Source organism: Gymnodraco acuticeps, unplaced genomic scaffold, assembly GCF_902827175.1.
Source record: "Gymnodraco acuticeps unplaced genomic scaffold, fGymAcu1.1, whole genome shotgun sequence".
In the NCBI taxonomy this organism is placed as follows: domain Eukaryota; kingdom Metazoa; phylum Chordata; class Actinopteri; order Perciformes; family Bathydraconidae; genus Gymnodraco; species Gymnodraco acuticeps.
Window position 1 is genome coordinate 96,016 of NW_022989751.1, and position 16,724 is coordinate 112,739.

Genomic DNA, 16,724 nt, shown 5'->3' on the forward strand with positions numbered 1-16,724 from the left:
CCTCTGTGATAAATACCAGCAATTAGCCAGGTCTCACTGAGATCCGGCCACTGCTGCGGCCGCTGCAGAGACCCGCTTTAATCAGAAACTAATTATTAATCCTGCTGCCTCCTGACTTTATAGAGACTCCCTGCTGCTGAGAAACCTTCAGCCTAACCTTCTGCCGCTAACGATCGTCTTTGTGATAAAACACGCTGTGGAGCACGAGCAGAGCCGGTGGGACTAATGGAGGCTGGCTGTGCTGCGTAGAGGGCAACATGGGGCTGAACTGGCTGGAGGTAGAGAGATGCTGCTACTCATTTCAGTCCTACAGATGTGGTTCTGTTTGAAAATGTGTTTATTCTTAATTACATTTCAATCTTTAATTATGTTATTGATAATCAGTTAATTTTTTGGTCAATAGAACATCAGAATATATATTTAAAAAACTGTTTTATGTCCACACAATAGTATTACATTGTTTTTTGTTGGTTATGGCCTGTGTTGTTAATCTTTTCATCCAATGTGTATAGTTCTGATTTGTGTAGTGTCTCTTTACCTAATTAAAATGTAAATAAACAAAATGTACTCAGTGCTTCAGGTTTGTACAAAAAGACATAGTAAGAAAAGGTTGACAGATCATTAAAATTGATAGATAGATAAAGAAAAATGAGACTGAAATCCGACTCACCCCTGTGGGAGGCACATTCGCCCTCTTCTGAGCGAAGTCCTGCAGTACTTGAGTTTCCTGCAGAGAAACATTAGCTTTCAGAAGTCTGTGTTATAACTTAAATGTTAGACTTAGAATGTTTTTGCACAGTAACAACGAAAACTTCTCCACAAACAAAGACATTTGGACACATTTGACTGAACTTACTGGAGAGTTGACGCTTCACTGTCACCTGAAATTCAAAAGTGAGGAAATATTTGGTCAATACAGAGGACTCATGTAGAAGAAATGGATTATGTTATGCTATATATTGTTCTTAAACTGTTCTTAAAAATGCTGTTTCTTTTACAATTCTCAAAACAGCAATAAATGAATTCATGGCAGTACTGTCTGAACCTTAAACAGCAGGAAACTTAAGATATGAGCTTGTCAAAAAGGAATAGGACTTGTTTTTATTTATTTTCCGCTGCGAAGTAATGTGTTTTCGGGGATTTAACGAGTATCTACAGCAGCAAAGCTATACAATAATCTACGGCTCTCATGTTCATCGTAATAAAGGAACACGTCACCCAGTGGAAAAGTGACGTGTTTCTAATAGTTTCTTGTAAGATAAATATACTTAGCTATATCCAAAACTCTTTTAGGAAATGGGTCTAGCTCAGAGAAGAGGTGATTAAGGGAAAGCTGCGTTAACAATATTCTTCACTTCATTTAAGATTCCTGCATCTTGGGAAACATTTTCTTGTCTTTAGAGGGATCCTGTCAAACACACAGAAGGTGACAGAAACATCTAAACTATCGCGACCTGCTGCCGGGCGCCTCTGTTGGGCGGCAGGGTGAGCGAGCCCACGGTGGCCTTCAGCTCTTTCTCCGTGGCAGCGGAGTTACTGCGACCGCTGCTGGTGACCGGTCTGATCTGGATGTGGAACTTTTTGGGTTCCTCGTCATCGAAGTCTGAGTCACTGGAATAAAAGTTGTTCTCCTTGTCCTCAGAGCAGCGTACAGAGAGAGGAAGGTCAAGGGTGTAAACAGGGAGGGAGAACTGATGTTGATTGGCTAGAGCTAATCAAGAAATGCAAGAGTTATGGCACAAAGAAAGGTCCTTTTTGGCTTACGTTACTGTACTTTACAATGACAAAATTAAATGTATTATGTCAACAGATTTCACACAACTGTATTAGGTTAGTTTAAAGCAGTGTTTCTCAAACCTTTTCATGCCAAGGACCACTTAACCAATAAAAAAACACTCGCGGACCACCTAACTCCACAAATATCCAAAAACACATTGTTTTTTACAAATCGCCTGAAAATGGTACAAACAAGTGGCCACATGTGTGGTGAAGGTGTTTATCTGGGCTATATCATGCAATTAAAAGTGAAACTTAAGCTCGCTCCATTGCGGAGATATTCCCGCGAGAGAGCGGAAAACTTTAATTAATTAATTAATTTCAAATGTGAAATTTTACCAATATACTCACGGACCACTAGGGGGCGCTCACGGACCACCAGTGGTCCGCGGACCACACTTTGAGAAGCACTGGTTTAAAGCAACACTATTAAGTTGAACCTAGTATTTGTTATTTAAACTTAATATTATTGCTTTCAACTAACCTAATACAGTTATGTGAAATCTGTTGACATAATACATTTAATTAAAGTCAACAGTTCAGTTTTTTCAGTGTAGGACTGTTTTGCCTCAATTTTCAAAACAGAATGCAGAGCAAAAAATGAATTAAATTCGTACCGACATTTAGATTCAGAGTTTTTTTCTGTAGAGAAGCAGAGCCTAAGAAATGGTAAAATACTGTAAATAAGGCTTCAGCTAAATCGATTACTCTCTGAGAACTCTGCTAAAAAATAAAACTAATACCACTGTTTACTTATACTTGGACACAGCTGTGACTTCCTTCAAGAGCGAAGAGTAGTTCATTGTAAGATTGATTAAATCAGGGTGAAGCAGGCAGCCGAGCAGAGTGCAGTGCAACACGAACATTATGCAAAACACAAATATAGGCAGAAGCTCTGCAGAGTGTGATGGAGGAGAAGACTGCAGAGCCACACACCTGCCAACCGCCACTTCCTGCTGCACCATCTCCGCCAACGAAACTCACCCCCCTCTTTCTCTGGACTGCCTCTGTTGCATCACATCATGTGAAGTGTTTTTGGCTCGTGTTATTTAGAAGATTCAGACAAAGGGCATAATGCAGCAGGAGGCTGTATGACAAACAAAAACCATGTGTTCTGAGCAGGCGGGGGCCCGATGGGGAGAAGTCAGTAAGAGTTTGTATTTTGGAGCGCTGAGGGTTGCTACTGATAAATGAACCAGGTCCGGAGAGAAGAGAACAATTCATGCGTTTCCCATGTAGGCTGTCTGTATTAAACATGGGGGAAGCACTTAGTGATTTGCTGCAACAAACAGAGTGTTGACCTTTGTAATTGTCTAGAGCTCTGCAGTTAATGAGGCGGTGAACGTGGTCACTTGTGTGAACAAATTGGCTGAACCCGCCTCTCGCCCACCGACCTCCTGATTGCACACTACACATAAACGCCTCCATCTTAGTGAGGGGTCTGTTAAGAGTCTATTCAGCAGAATAACAAGGTTTTATTTGGTGCAAACTGCCTCCGTCATGTGAGGGACTCAAGTTTGTGAAATCATTTAGATGGCTTTATGGACTTTGAAATATGTTTCGAACAGAAGGGAATTGAAAGTAAGCTCATGTTGTTTTTAGAAAAAGAAGAAAGAAGAAGGCACTAATATAAAAAGTATTTTATCAGATGGATTTTTCATGGTGAAATTCTAACAGCAACAATGCGTGGGTTGTAAATCAGCTCTTTCTAAACATGAACAAGCATCATTGTTTATTTATTTCACCACAAATATGTAATCTGTTTATAGTGGTGTGCATTTCATTGAAAAAAAGGGAAATATATATTTTTTTTTTCTAAGACTTAGATGACACCAACATCATTAAAAACCAACTCTGACGATATCACCCCGCAATTTTGTTGATGAAAAAAGAAGAGACTAAAATGTAGTTCAAACATATATATTTTGTAAGAATGATATTAATTTATTTAACAAACTCCAGTGTCTTGGTGAATCTTTGCCGAGGAGCAACCTTGTTTTTGAAACGTGATAATATGATATTATGGTGAATATTCTTGTCTGTGAGCAGAAAAAAGGATATCATTGTGTGTGCTGTCAGCTCGGATGACAAATCCCTCGTCGTCTACTTCCAGGGGTGAATTCTATACACACACACACACACACACACACACACACACACACACACACACACACACACACACACACACACACACACACACACACACACACACACACACACACACACACACACACACACACACACACACACACACACACACACACACACACACACACACACACACACACACCCACACACCACACCCACACCACACACACACACCACACACAACACACACACACACACCCCACCACACACACACAACCACCACACACACACACACACACACACACACACACACACACACACACATCACCCACACCACACACACACACACACACACACACCACCACACACACACACACACACACACACCACACACACCCCACACCACACACACACACACACACACACACACACACACACACACACACACACACAAAAGAGAGGGGGTCAGACACCAGCTGGGTCAGCAACAGGCAGACAAATGGCACTTCAGGCACATATCGGACACACAGAAGTGCTTTGTCATACTGTGTAACTGCAGCCTACATGCACCACTGAGAGCCTTCTGTGAGAGTGTGTGAGAGGGTCAACAGACCCTAAAAATGCTGAAGGTGTGAGTCAGTGAGTCACTCCTACAAGTGTAATTACAAACAGGTCAAACTACGCAGCTGAAGGTCTGCTTTCAGTTGAATTTGAAACAATTTCTTAGGGTCGAGATGTCTGGAAAGATGTCAGCTGTGGTCATATGATCTTCAAAATAAGACAAGAGGGAGGCCTTATTTACAATCCAGCCAATGTAAGAGCAGCTATTTTTAGACTGAGTGTGAACATATACAGATGGTGTCTGATTAGATCAGATTTCAGTCAAAGTATAACTGTACCCATTTATATACTTTTTATCAGATGAAAGTGAAAGAAGACCCGATGTATGAACACAACGAACAATACTAACAGAATAGAATAGTTCTGGGATTAGAGTAGACTAACATTAGATTTAAGGCAGCAGTACTTTATATTTATATTAAAATGTTGTAAGATTTAAAAACAACGTAAAAGGGCTTGATGTGAGGAGCCTACAGAGAATTAGTACCGGATTGCGCAGCTCCCCTCAGCTTTACGGATCTTTTTGTGAGGGGCAGCTCATTATTAAGTTGTCGAACAAACAACTTAACGGTTTTGGTTCACTATTAATGCAAAAAGGCAGCTGTTTTCAGCAAAATAAAGTATTTCAATCTACCCATCCTGTTTACCAGCAACAGCAGAGAGACAAAGTTACTACTTGCTTAAACTATTGTAGCAGTTAGCAGCTAAAGAGACAGATACTTAGCTCAGGAGTTGGTACTATCGAACCAAAAACAAATGTGAATATAATTGACTTTCTTGTCATTGAATGTTAATCTAATAAACAGGAATACGACTTTATACATGACATTGCTATTAACACATTTACAAGGTGTTCATACAGTATGTCAATCGTGTTGGTTGTAGTATTTTGTTATGGTTATTCTGCCCCTAGTGGTCAGAAATCGATAAATGCAGCTTTGAGTAATACAGGCTGTCAACGTGTCTTAAACTCCTTTCTACACGCCCATTTGAAAGATTTAAACAATATTATGATTTCAAGACTGCAGATGAGCTAGTTTCCTGGGAGAATTTCTATTATAAAATAAGTAATTAACAGTATTAAAAGTCATTTTTCAGACTCTTTCTTTATAATATAATAACTATTACAATGTGAAATCTGGAAGCTGAATGGACTGTGTTGCTTCATGTATACTCTTATGCAACATGTTTTAAAGTGACCTCTGCTTTTACTACCAGTGAGCCTCACACTATATTCAGAAACATTATGCCCTTGAAAGAGTCGAATAGCTGCAGCAATGACTGTGTGATCTGATGTTTACTCTTTTCCACATCAGGCTGTTAGATGAGAGCACACACACTGTTATATGCAGTTACGCACTTCCACTTTGGCTGCCAAGTATCTCAGAAACCTCTTCTTAGAAGTACCGGAATAACCCTGGGAAACCCTACACCATCAGTCACGTAATTATCACACACATGATTCCTGCCTACTTTCTTTTCACAAACACACACACATGTACATGATTATCTTTCCAATACCTCTCTCTAAAAGGCATTCACACTTCTCAAAAGGCAGACATGCTCTAAATCACATTACTCTTCAGGGAACTGCAGATTTAGGAGTCGGACGGGACTGATAATTAAGTGAGTGGCTTTGGAGCTGCAGTGTGTGGATGTGTGTTATATCTGATACTCACTGGTGTCTCTGGCACTGCGGAGTCACTGCAAATACAAAAACAACACATAGAAGCATTTAATAGTAAGTCAGACTGAAGGCAGCAGCTAAAAAAGGAAGACTAAGATTCATTTCAAGAAGATCAGAGCTTGTGGAGCACAGCACGTTTGGTTCTCTGTGTTTGTGCACACTCACGTGGAGTCCGGCTCCTTGTCCCTCTTGCCGAGGCCGGGGATCCTGAAAGCTTTTGCTCGACTCTTCTTCCCACCTTCTGGGGGCAAAGCTGTCATGTACTCCTCAAAACCAACCAGAGCTGCGGAGACAGGCAGTTTGACAAGGATAAAAACATTAACAAACACACATACACACAGGCTGTTAGGTGAACCACTTAATCACTGTTGTGTTTTTCACTATGAATGAATCCACCTCCACAATACTGTTTTGATTGTGGGTGTTTTCATATTTGAATTGTTATGTAAGCTGGGGAAGTTTTACTGTTTATTTCACTCCTACTAGAAATGAGCCAGCTGGTGAGCTGAACTGTACCTGGCCTGTCTTTGCCCGTGCCCTTCTGCTCCGCACATTTCTGGATAAGGTTATCAATGCCAATGTTTTCCACATTCTGCTTGAACTCCTCATGGACCTGTAACAGAGCAGAACAATAATTATTCTTATTTGGTACTAAAACAAGCTTGCAATATTAACAATGGTGCAATGAAAATATTGTTTTGGTTATTCAAACCTTGTGTGATGATGAGATTTAAAGTAAATATTATTAAGAAAAAACTACAATTGCAAATGCCATTGCTGTTATCCTACTGAGCCTTAAATAAACAGTCCTGCTAAAGTTACTTGAGGAAAGTAAAGGAAGTGTTGGTGATGCTGGTACATGATGCTACTCATTAGTCCTACATTCTAACATGATCAGGTGGATGCTATCCCATATATTTAAAAAAGTAAGAAAATAAAAAAGTATACATACATGCTTTAGGACAGACCTTTGTTTAAATGTATCTGTATCTACTATATGTCAAACAGCAATAGTAGTGTATATTTCTATTTATGTTATCAAATATTATAATCATGATACATAACAAGACTAAGCAATTAAACAAAGAAGGGGTTTAGGGGGCACCTTTTGCCAACCTTCGTCTGAGTGGATGCCCACAGACTCAGGTTGAACATACCTGTCCCACTTGAACATGGGTGTCTTCTATGGAGTGAGAGTAAGCTTTGATCAGCTGTTTCATCTGTCGCAGATGGGCCTCCTCGATTTCCTGAAACTTCTACAAACACACACATAGATAAGAAAAACAAGAAAAAGTTGTTACAATGTGAAACCCTAATAATCCATTGTTGATTAAATCCTTTCAAAACCAACCCCATAACATCAAAGCTTAACTGACTTCTACTTTAAAACCCAGCAGTTCGGCTCCATTTCTAAAATGATGAATTCGAGACATTATCTTTACAAAAAAACAACAAAGAAACCAAACTTTTTTGATATTATAATGAGTTGGCACATTTTTTTCTTCAGTTTTAATTTATGCTTATGTCTCCAGATAAAAACCCCAAAAGGAAATGTTCTAACTTCTCTTAGAGAGGTATAGTATAGTAAGAGAAGAACCAAAATCAAATCCCTAACCTCGACATATTATAATAATAATAGATTTAATTTGTTAGCGCTTTTACAGGTGCTCAAAGACGCTTTACAGATATAGTGAAGAGAAAAGAAAAGAAAGGAACAACAAATAAATATATAGTTAAAGTTAAAGTCAAATAATGAAAAAAACAATCACACATTAAAAGCCAGATTGAAGAGGTTATGAGTTTTTTGAAGGTGGTGAGGTCAGTGCAGTCTCTGATGGGTTGTGGGAGTGAGTTCCAGAGGGAGGGGGCAGCGACGGAGAAGGCTCTGTCCCCCCAGGTCCGGTGATTGATGCGGGTGGGGATGGATAGGAGGTTGGCTTCTGATGAGCGGAGGCAGCGGGCAGGTCTGTGAGGTAGGGGGAATGATAAGTGAAATGATCTTTCCAAGGAGATATGCTCCATCAGGAGCCGCTGCAGAGGCATTCAGCCAGCAGGAGAGGCCATGGGTTGCCAAGTCGGTAAACCAGTGATCATTTGAGAGGATTTACTATTTAGGTTTGATCCTGCTTTTAATTCAGCCAGCTCATTTGTCGCTGTCTGGTTCAGGGCAATTGCCTTGATATAGTGCTATTGGCTTTTGTTTGAGAAGTGAGTTTGTGAACAGTGAGCTTTGCCAGTTTCTTTTCTCCAATTAAGTGGGTAGAGAGCGAACATAAAACATTCCCCTCCCACTCCTCACAACTGAGTTCAGCCTTCAGCAGGGTACTTTATTTCCATCTGCCATGTGCCAGGTCTCTAGTGGCCAATTTAACAGATATATTTCAGACTGGTCTGTAGTTTAAGTCTTAAAGCATAACTTGTGTTCAGTCAGCATTTGAGTTCCCTATGTGGTTCCACGTTGCCAATATGTCCAGTGAATGAGTTTCTGGACCGAATGAACCAAACAAAAGAAGGTTTTTATTTGATAAAAACTCAGTGATTTGTTATAAATTAGGTTTTCTTCCACTTTCCCTTTGATCTGTTGACTTGTTATCTTGCAGGAACCACATAAACCTTCACGCTAACGGCCGACTCTTCCCCCTCACAGCTATTTCCAGAGATAATTGTTCAAAAGGATTTCAGTCATAATTTCAAATGTAAAACAGACGCTCTCATTTGGTGTTTTGTTAAGGATTTCCATGGAAACGGCAGCAGTAACCATGGAAGTGTGGAGGCAGTGATGAAAGGTAATGAGTGGGGGCCAGGATGTGCACTTTGTGCAGGTGGGTGGGTGTTTAGGAGTCGGGGGTTGAGGTTTCCATTTTTGGGAAGGCATTTTAGGATAATACATGAAAGGATAAGATGGAGTTCTTGTGTTGGGGAGAGGTTACAGAGAGGGTGAGTCAGAAGATAAAGAGAGATAAAGCCTGAGAGACGGAGAAACACATCAAAACACCAAAGCAGGGGGGGAGAGAGAGAACAATGAGAGAGAACCGGCCCAGCTGGTGTCAGAGCTGACCTGCGAAGACTCGCTCATCTTCTGCTCAAACTCTCCTCCCACGCGATTGTACTTTTCGATGCACAGCCCGAATGACTCAGCTGCTTTCTTAGACTTCAGCTCCGCCTAGTGAGGAAGGAAAGGAAAGGGTGAGGAAAACTATGGCCTTTAGCTAAAGAGTCTCATTCACAGACCTGACATAAAACTGAAAAGCTCAGTGAGTGACTGAGAACAATCTCTGCCTCACCATTTAACTACTTCATTCAGTATTCAGTTTGTACATCAAAAACAAAACAAGTAACAGCCATAAAACAGGAACTTTTGTCTCATAATTGGAAAACAAAAAACAAACGTAAAATGGATTTAGGGTCACAAGACAGACACTAATAACACGACGTCCCAGAGCCTACTAAGGAAAATCGATGCACTGAACACGAGGAGTAGCTTTTGGACTATGCACACAATATGTCACATCATCTCCTAATGTTCTAATTATCAAATGTAAGCCTAGCTCACTTATACTGGTAGTGAAATGGTGTTGCATACCAAAGCAATAACATAGATTATTATTACGAATGAGGACCATAAGTAGACTGAGCACCAGAAAAGTTTACAAGAGAACCTTAAGTTGGGAGTGTTTTGCCAAACTACTTTTGTCAAGGCTTTTTTGAATAATATTTGAATTATAACAGGGCCATAGCTTGCACTAACAAATAACAGCAATCACTAATACAGGCCAGATTGAAATAAACCTTGAGTGCTCAAACTACGGCTCCAATGGTACATTTAATATACATTTATTTCCCATAGTTTCATCGGTACAACAAGAGAACTGAATACTCACTTAATACTCTGATTGATGTTAAATTACTGCCAAAAGATTTAGTAGGGACTATTTCTCAGTACTGAAAGTAAACTAACTCACACTCCTGCATTAGGAGAAATGTTTTTGCTTGTTTTTGCTGCTTCACAAAGACTAAAGATACCACAATCTGAGCGTCAAAACACTGTTATAATACAGAGTGCAAAACAGCTGTCCTTCATCTGGGCACCGCAACACTTGGCTGATTTTAACACAAAATAAAGAAGACTAAGCATGGTGATTCCTCACAATTCTATTCTTAGACTTTTAAGTCTGATAATTATCCCGTGTAACTGCCACAAGCTTAGAGTTGCTGCTGTTAACTTGTTTTCAAATCACTTTCATTGCACCGGGGAGGTTGCGGAAAATCAGAGCCTGCTATTTTTAAGGCCTAAACCAATACAACCCAAAATAACTGCATGTCTCTTGACACAAGTTAGTGAGATAATGTGTATTTTTTCAACCAACCCTTTAATCTTCCTCTAAAGGAAACTTCTATACCGTTAGAAATCTGAAAATATAGAGTGATGGCTAACTTTCTCCTGATCTTTCTGTGGAGCTCCCTCCTTCCTGAGCCGGTCCAGCTCCAAACACTTGGCGTGGTAACCCTCCTTTGATTTCTGAAGGTGGCCGCTCTGAACCTGCAGCGCCTGCACCGCCTCCACTGTCCCCACCATCTCCTCCTTTGTCTGGTTGGCACACACACGCACACACAAAACAAAACAAATGGACATCCTGTACATATCATCATTGTACTTTTGGGAATATACAGCAATTACTGTGAAGGGAGGAGACGGTAATGAGATTTTCTGTTAGATTAATTAGATCAGGATGAGGGAGGCTCGATGAAGGGCACACAATGACAAAATATAGTCTATCTTCACAGAAACACACACAGGCACAAAAAAGAAAATCATCCAGTTTTCAGGATAGTGTCAAGCTATCCCAGGTCCATACCTTGCGGTGAATTTTGACCTGCTCATCTCCGTACTTGTTGATGTCCCGGATGAGATCATTCATCTTTTTCATCAGCTCGAGGTGGCAGAGGGCCAGTTTGTCTGAAGAGACCCTGAACACATCCCACATGGGAGCAAAAGTCCTAGGAAAAATGTACAGAAGCATCAATGACACTGCTAGGTCAAAACTCTCTTCATTTAAGATGAAGTGTCATACTTACAAGAGAAGTGCTTCCCTCAATCAGAAGTATCCTTACATGTATTTTTGCTCATACAATACAAATGTTTCAACATTATGGTACATCTACAACTGCACGCGGTCATACAATATGACTTAGAAAACAGCTAAGGAAAAAAAACAATTCTATTAAACCTATTTTGATCAAAATTGAGCAATTTGCGAAGACATTTCGAGTCCAATTTAGATTTTACATTTAAAAACTTTTCTTCATCGGTATTGTGAGGGGTGTGGACTGAGCACTGAAACAGAATTTTAATTACAGTACGATTACCAAAAACGTTCATATTGAGCTGTCAAAAACATGTTTGTGTTTATGCAGGACTCTCGTCATTCAGCCAGGAGCAGTTTAATTAATTCATCAGCCTTTGATGTCTAAATGTGCTCTTTGATGGTTTGTATGCCATCACCTTTTAATAAATTAGTTGGCGCTATTTGTTGTTTAATCCAAATACTCAGTACTAGATATATACATTGACTTTTTATAAGGAAACCTGTCATAAAATAGAAAACATACTGTATGTATGAAAGCATATAGGCTAAATAGCGGAGAGGGCATTATTTCACAGTATGAACATTTGGTGATGCAGATGGTACTCATTCATATCTCATATGCAGCCATATGACCATTAAATGTATAATTACAGTAACGAACACTTTCCAACAGTATGAATTTAACCGTAGGGGATAAGGATGAGTTGCTGTAATATGTATTGAGTTTTTAAAGTGTTACTCACCCCAGTGGACTTCCGTTGCCAGCCATCTTGGCCAGTTTGCTCATAGATTTGGAATAAGTCTCCTCAATAGCAGTACTGCAATAACAAACACACAGATTATCATTGGAGGAAAAACTGATACAATAGCTTTTATATAAAACCTGTATGTTTCCGTTTGTGTGTGTCTGTGCTTTTATGTATTTGTGTATCTCTACTAGAGTTGCAGGTAACACGACAGGAAGAGTAATGGTTTGTGTATTCTTTAAGATTTAAACTCTTCTAAATACCTTTTAGTCTGGTGAAAGTAATGTACTCAAACAGCACTTCCTCACTCTGCTAATGGCCTCATATATTATACTGTTATCTAGAGATTCGTTCGGCCCAAACTCTGGGCAGCCACAATAAGAGGCAGCCAGATGAAGAATCATTTTCATCAGAGTTGGGTAAATGTTGTAATAAGCCACATCTAAAGGATGAATGGACTTGTTTTGCAAGTGAAGGACACACAATGACAATAAAGTCTATCTTCACAGAATGTAATAACCATATGTAGACCCTGAGGAGATAGAAGGAAGCAGCATTGATCCAAATATCCTGAGGGTGATCACAACAACCTGCTCCTGGGATTCACAAACAAACAGACTATAGATCTAGGGATGCAGACATTGTGTTAGAAACTCAAGTTGGACCAGATTGCCTTTTAAAAAACAGGTAAATACATTCTTTATTTGTCCATATAGAAAAGAACACCTGCACACTAACTCCAAACTTAAAATGTGTAATATATATGTAAATATTGTGTTAAAAGCAACTGTAGCAAATGTTATCACTCGAACCTGTGGCTCTAGAAACTCGCACACTTCCTGTTCTGTTAGAGAACAGGCACTTTGTACGGCTGCGCTCAGGCAGGCGCTTCCGTACCATGTCTTCCCGGACAAACAGACTCAAGTTCAGTTTTTTTTCCCAGGGCCATATGTGCACTAAACGCTGCTAATATTTAAATTATATAAGCCTTCCGTGCAATACGAGGGGAATCGTGCAATTTAATTGATTATTTATTTATGTACATATTCCCTATCATGTCTATTTTAAGTCCCATTTATTGTTTTTATTGTTTTTATATTGTCTTGTTTTTATATTGTCTTGTTTTTATATTGTCTTGTTGTTGCGTGTTGGCACCTTGAGTTTATTGTAATTTCGTTGTACCTGTACAATGACAAAATTAAAGATCTATCTATCTAACAGCTGGTGAACACAGTAGATTATTTAGCAGCTAAAGAGCAAGATATTCAAATTCAATTAGATTGAAAGGTTTTATTGTCATATGCACAAAGCTACAGTGTAGAAATGGCCATGCAAATCTTATGACCTGAGCTTCTCCAACAATCCAACATATATAATAAAATACAAAAATACAAAATAAAAAGTAGTGCAAAAAGTCTATATACATGAATATGGGATATGTACAAGGACAGAATATGAAATTAAATAATGTAAATTAAGACAAAATTAAATATGGTATGTAATAAGCATTTTGTAATATGTAATTTAAGAGTTGGAAGAGATCAAAAACAGAGCTAAAAGAGAGTGACAATTTGACAAGACAAGCAAGACTCAAAGTGAAAGGTACAACAAACGACACAACACACGATACCCTAAAGCTGTGGTCACAACTTATTCTTGCAGCTCCCGTGAGACAGAAATCAGTTATCCTTTAATTGCAGGATTAAAAAGGCAGAGTTGTGATCTCAATCAGATGATCAGTTAGTTTGACCTGTGATAAAACCTTACTACACGCTGATTTTATTAAGATAAGTATCATTATCTGTTATTAAACTGGTCTATTGGTACAACACCATTGACCCATTCATTGATTTAGGTCTGCAACTAACAAGTAGATATATTACCTTTATTTATTCATTAGAAATTGTCTGAACATAGAACAAATGTATTATTAAAAAGGAAGACAAAAGCTGTAACTAGAATAATTCATCGATTATCATGATACTGTAGTTACCGATTTATTTAGTTTTGGAGCACTTATTGATAAATATAATTGTTTCAAAATTACTTAAATCTCCCCCATCAAGAAGCAGCAAAACCTTATAAATAAACATAATACCAGAGTGAATGTAGTCTATATAACATGCAATAAATGTGAAAGCTTGACAATGTGGTTGCCCTCGTTGTGGTACTTTAGCTGAGTGTTTCATATGGTGTCCTATATCAAAATGACCTGTAAGACAAGTGGTGAAAGAGAAAGATGGAGGGAATGTATCAAAACAATTGCCTTTCCTCCGTCCTGTGGGATAACACAGTACACTGGCCCTACTTCATTTCCTTACTGGTGATTTGTTGTCTGCTGCATGTCCGAGCAGATAAGTGAATTTCCCCCGCGAGGAATGTGAGCAGGCGCTCTGAATCAGGGTCAGGATCATTCCCCTGGTCTGATAGAGCAGTCTGTTAGCTTCCAGCTGTGAGAGCACAAACTCCTGTGGGAAGCTCATTACGACCCTCAATTCACTCACTGATAACTTCCTAATTAGAGGACAGAGTACTTTATTTAACAAATTACCCACTTTGAGGGGACCATTTTAATTAGTAGATTGACTGCCCCCCGTAGGTATTGCTGGTTGAGCTGTCAGTTCTCGCTCAGCATTATATAATGATAACAGTGGCAGATTATAACCTGAAACTCTTAGTCATTTTTAAAACAATGGGTTCTTGCCAGCAGATTTCTCAAATAGCAAGCCCAGCAAACTCAGCTAATGTAAGCTTAATGTGTTAGTTTCAAAATATGTGTATGTATGACTTTTAAGAGTCTGCAGGCAACTCTTGCTGAGGCAGCATACATGATATCACACTAAAAACTGGGCAAAAGCTAACAGCAAGATGTAAGGATTGACATATTTATGATGTATTTCTAGACCATTTTTGTTTGATTTACAGAGCTAGTAAATTGGCTATTTTAAAGATGAGGATAAGAGGTACTTTATTGATCCCAAATTGGGAAACAAAATTATCGCAGCAGCATAAAAAACTAAACAAGGCATTGCACACAAGTAGAAATGAAAGAGTAGAAATCAAAAAAGTTGTTAGTTGTTTTCTCCAAGCCCTATGTTTTACTGTTAAACCTTAAAGTAAAAAAGGCCATGTTTTAATTTGGGGACTGATCAACATGATTAGTTGCAATGGAAAATAGAAAATAAACCTCTGAAGCTGGCAGATGTATCTCCCCACACGAGCATCAACTGCTTTCACAAACACTTTTCACCAGTTTCAACTGGTGTTAACGCTCCCCTGACACTTCCGACCAAAACCCTACAATTTCACCCCCGCCCCCACTTCTTCTTATTAATCTCAGGGACGCCCCCCAGCGCCTGCGCCCTTGTCCTCACCTGCATCATAAGCGGCAACCACCACTATTCCCACCACTACGCCCAACATAAGTAGATATCCACAGTATAACATAATTCTTGCCAGGGTTCTAACCAGGACTGAAGGCATGAAAAGCCATCGTTGTTATTAAACTACAGGAACCCTTAAAACCCCAGGCTTGATATACATTAGCAGCTCAGCGCCCCAGCCCTATGACCTACAGTTTAACCCCCCCCCTGCTCAAAGAGAGGAGATTTTAACTCCCGCCCCTAACTCCCAAAGCTAGAGTTCTAAACTAAACTACTCTGTGCACCCCTAATGTACCTGTAAGTACATCTATGTATTATCAACATTCATATATATTAACCATTTAATAGTCATTTGTGAGCAATATTTGATTATTTTACAAAACTTGGTTTACCCCTGACACACATCAAAACTCACAGTAGGTATACATTAAGCATTGGAGAAGCTGCCCTTAACATAATTTAAGAGCAGACGAGATTTAAGACCGAGTACTTTAAATCATCGGTTAAATTATACGTTTATTTAACATCTCGCCAACTCTCATATTTTAAGCGCAGTAAGAGCCGACCAACAAGCACATATCTTAAGATCAACGGTTATTGAGGGTGAGGGACAATTACCGTGGGGGTAACACACAGTGAATTATTCCTGGCATTTGGTTCCTACTTCAGGAACAATGATTGGTATCATCCCCCGCACTTTCATCGACGCTTACATAAGTTAATGTTTGTATTGCATACTCCTCGTTACCCAGCGAGCCAGGGGTTCTCTTTTTTTTTTTTTTTTCCGCTTGGCATTTCAGAGTGCGCACGGGTTTAACAGACAAGTGAGAACATCTTTTATTGCTTGGCAAAAATAGTCTGTCATATTAAGACCTCTAGATTTTTTTTTTCTTCTTTAGAGCATAAGGGGCCGTAAAATCTTACCTAAATCTTATGCGAGATATTATAAGTGTTTTTCATCGAAAATCCCCCTACCCCTTACTTCCCTGATTTATCTAAGGCCTACCAAAACTCACAAAGCCAGAAAAACCCGGGGAAGATGGGTTAACACATACTTCCTCACAAGTACCCTAACTGCCGCCGAGCCCCTCTTACTAGCTCACAAACACTTTTGTTTATATTATATAAATGAACCCCTATATAGTGATACCAATTTATGTACACCCTTAAACACCACCCTCTTATGTCCCCCAGCCGGGGGGGCCTAACAGGGTGAACTAGTATGTATCTCCCCACACGAGCATCAATTGCTTTCACAAACACTTTTCACCAGTTTCAACTGGTGTTTTAACGCTCCCCTGACACTTCCGACCAAAACCCTACAATTTCACCCCCG

At 39.4% G+C, this 16,724-nt stretch overlaps 1 protein-coding gene across 1 annotated transcript in view; it reads right to left on the minus strand.

Moving 5' to 3' along the window:
- fcho1 (FCH and mu domain containing endocytic adaptor 1) overlaps positions 1 to 16,724 on the minus strand; it is a 62,065-nt gene that overhangs the window by 18,816 nt on the left and 26,525 nt on the right. The window contains 12 exon segments of the mRNA XM_034209950.1: positions 671 to 727; positions 857 to 881; positions 1,455 to 1,648; positions 3,838 to 3,898; positions 6,165 to 6,189; positions 6,338 to 6,455; positions 6,689 to 6,785; positions 7,330 to 7,428; positions 9,231 to 9,335; positions 10,608 to 10,760; positions 11,029 to 11,170; positions 12,003 to 12,077. Coding sequence (XP_034065841.1) covers positions 671 to 727; positions 857 to 881; positions 1,455 to 1,648; positions 3,838 to 3,898; positions 6,165 to 6,189; positions 6,338 to 6,455; positions 6,689 to 6,785; positions 7,330 to 7,428; positions 9,231 to 9,335; positions 10,608 to 10,760; positions 11,029 to 11,170; positions 12,003 to 12,077 — 1,151 coding nt within the window.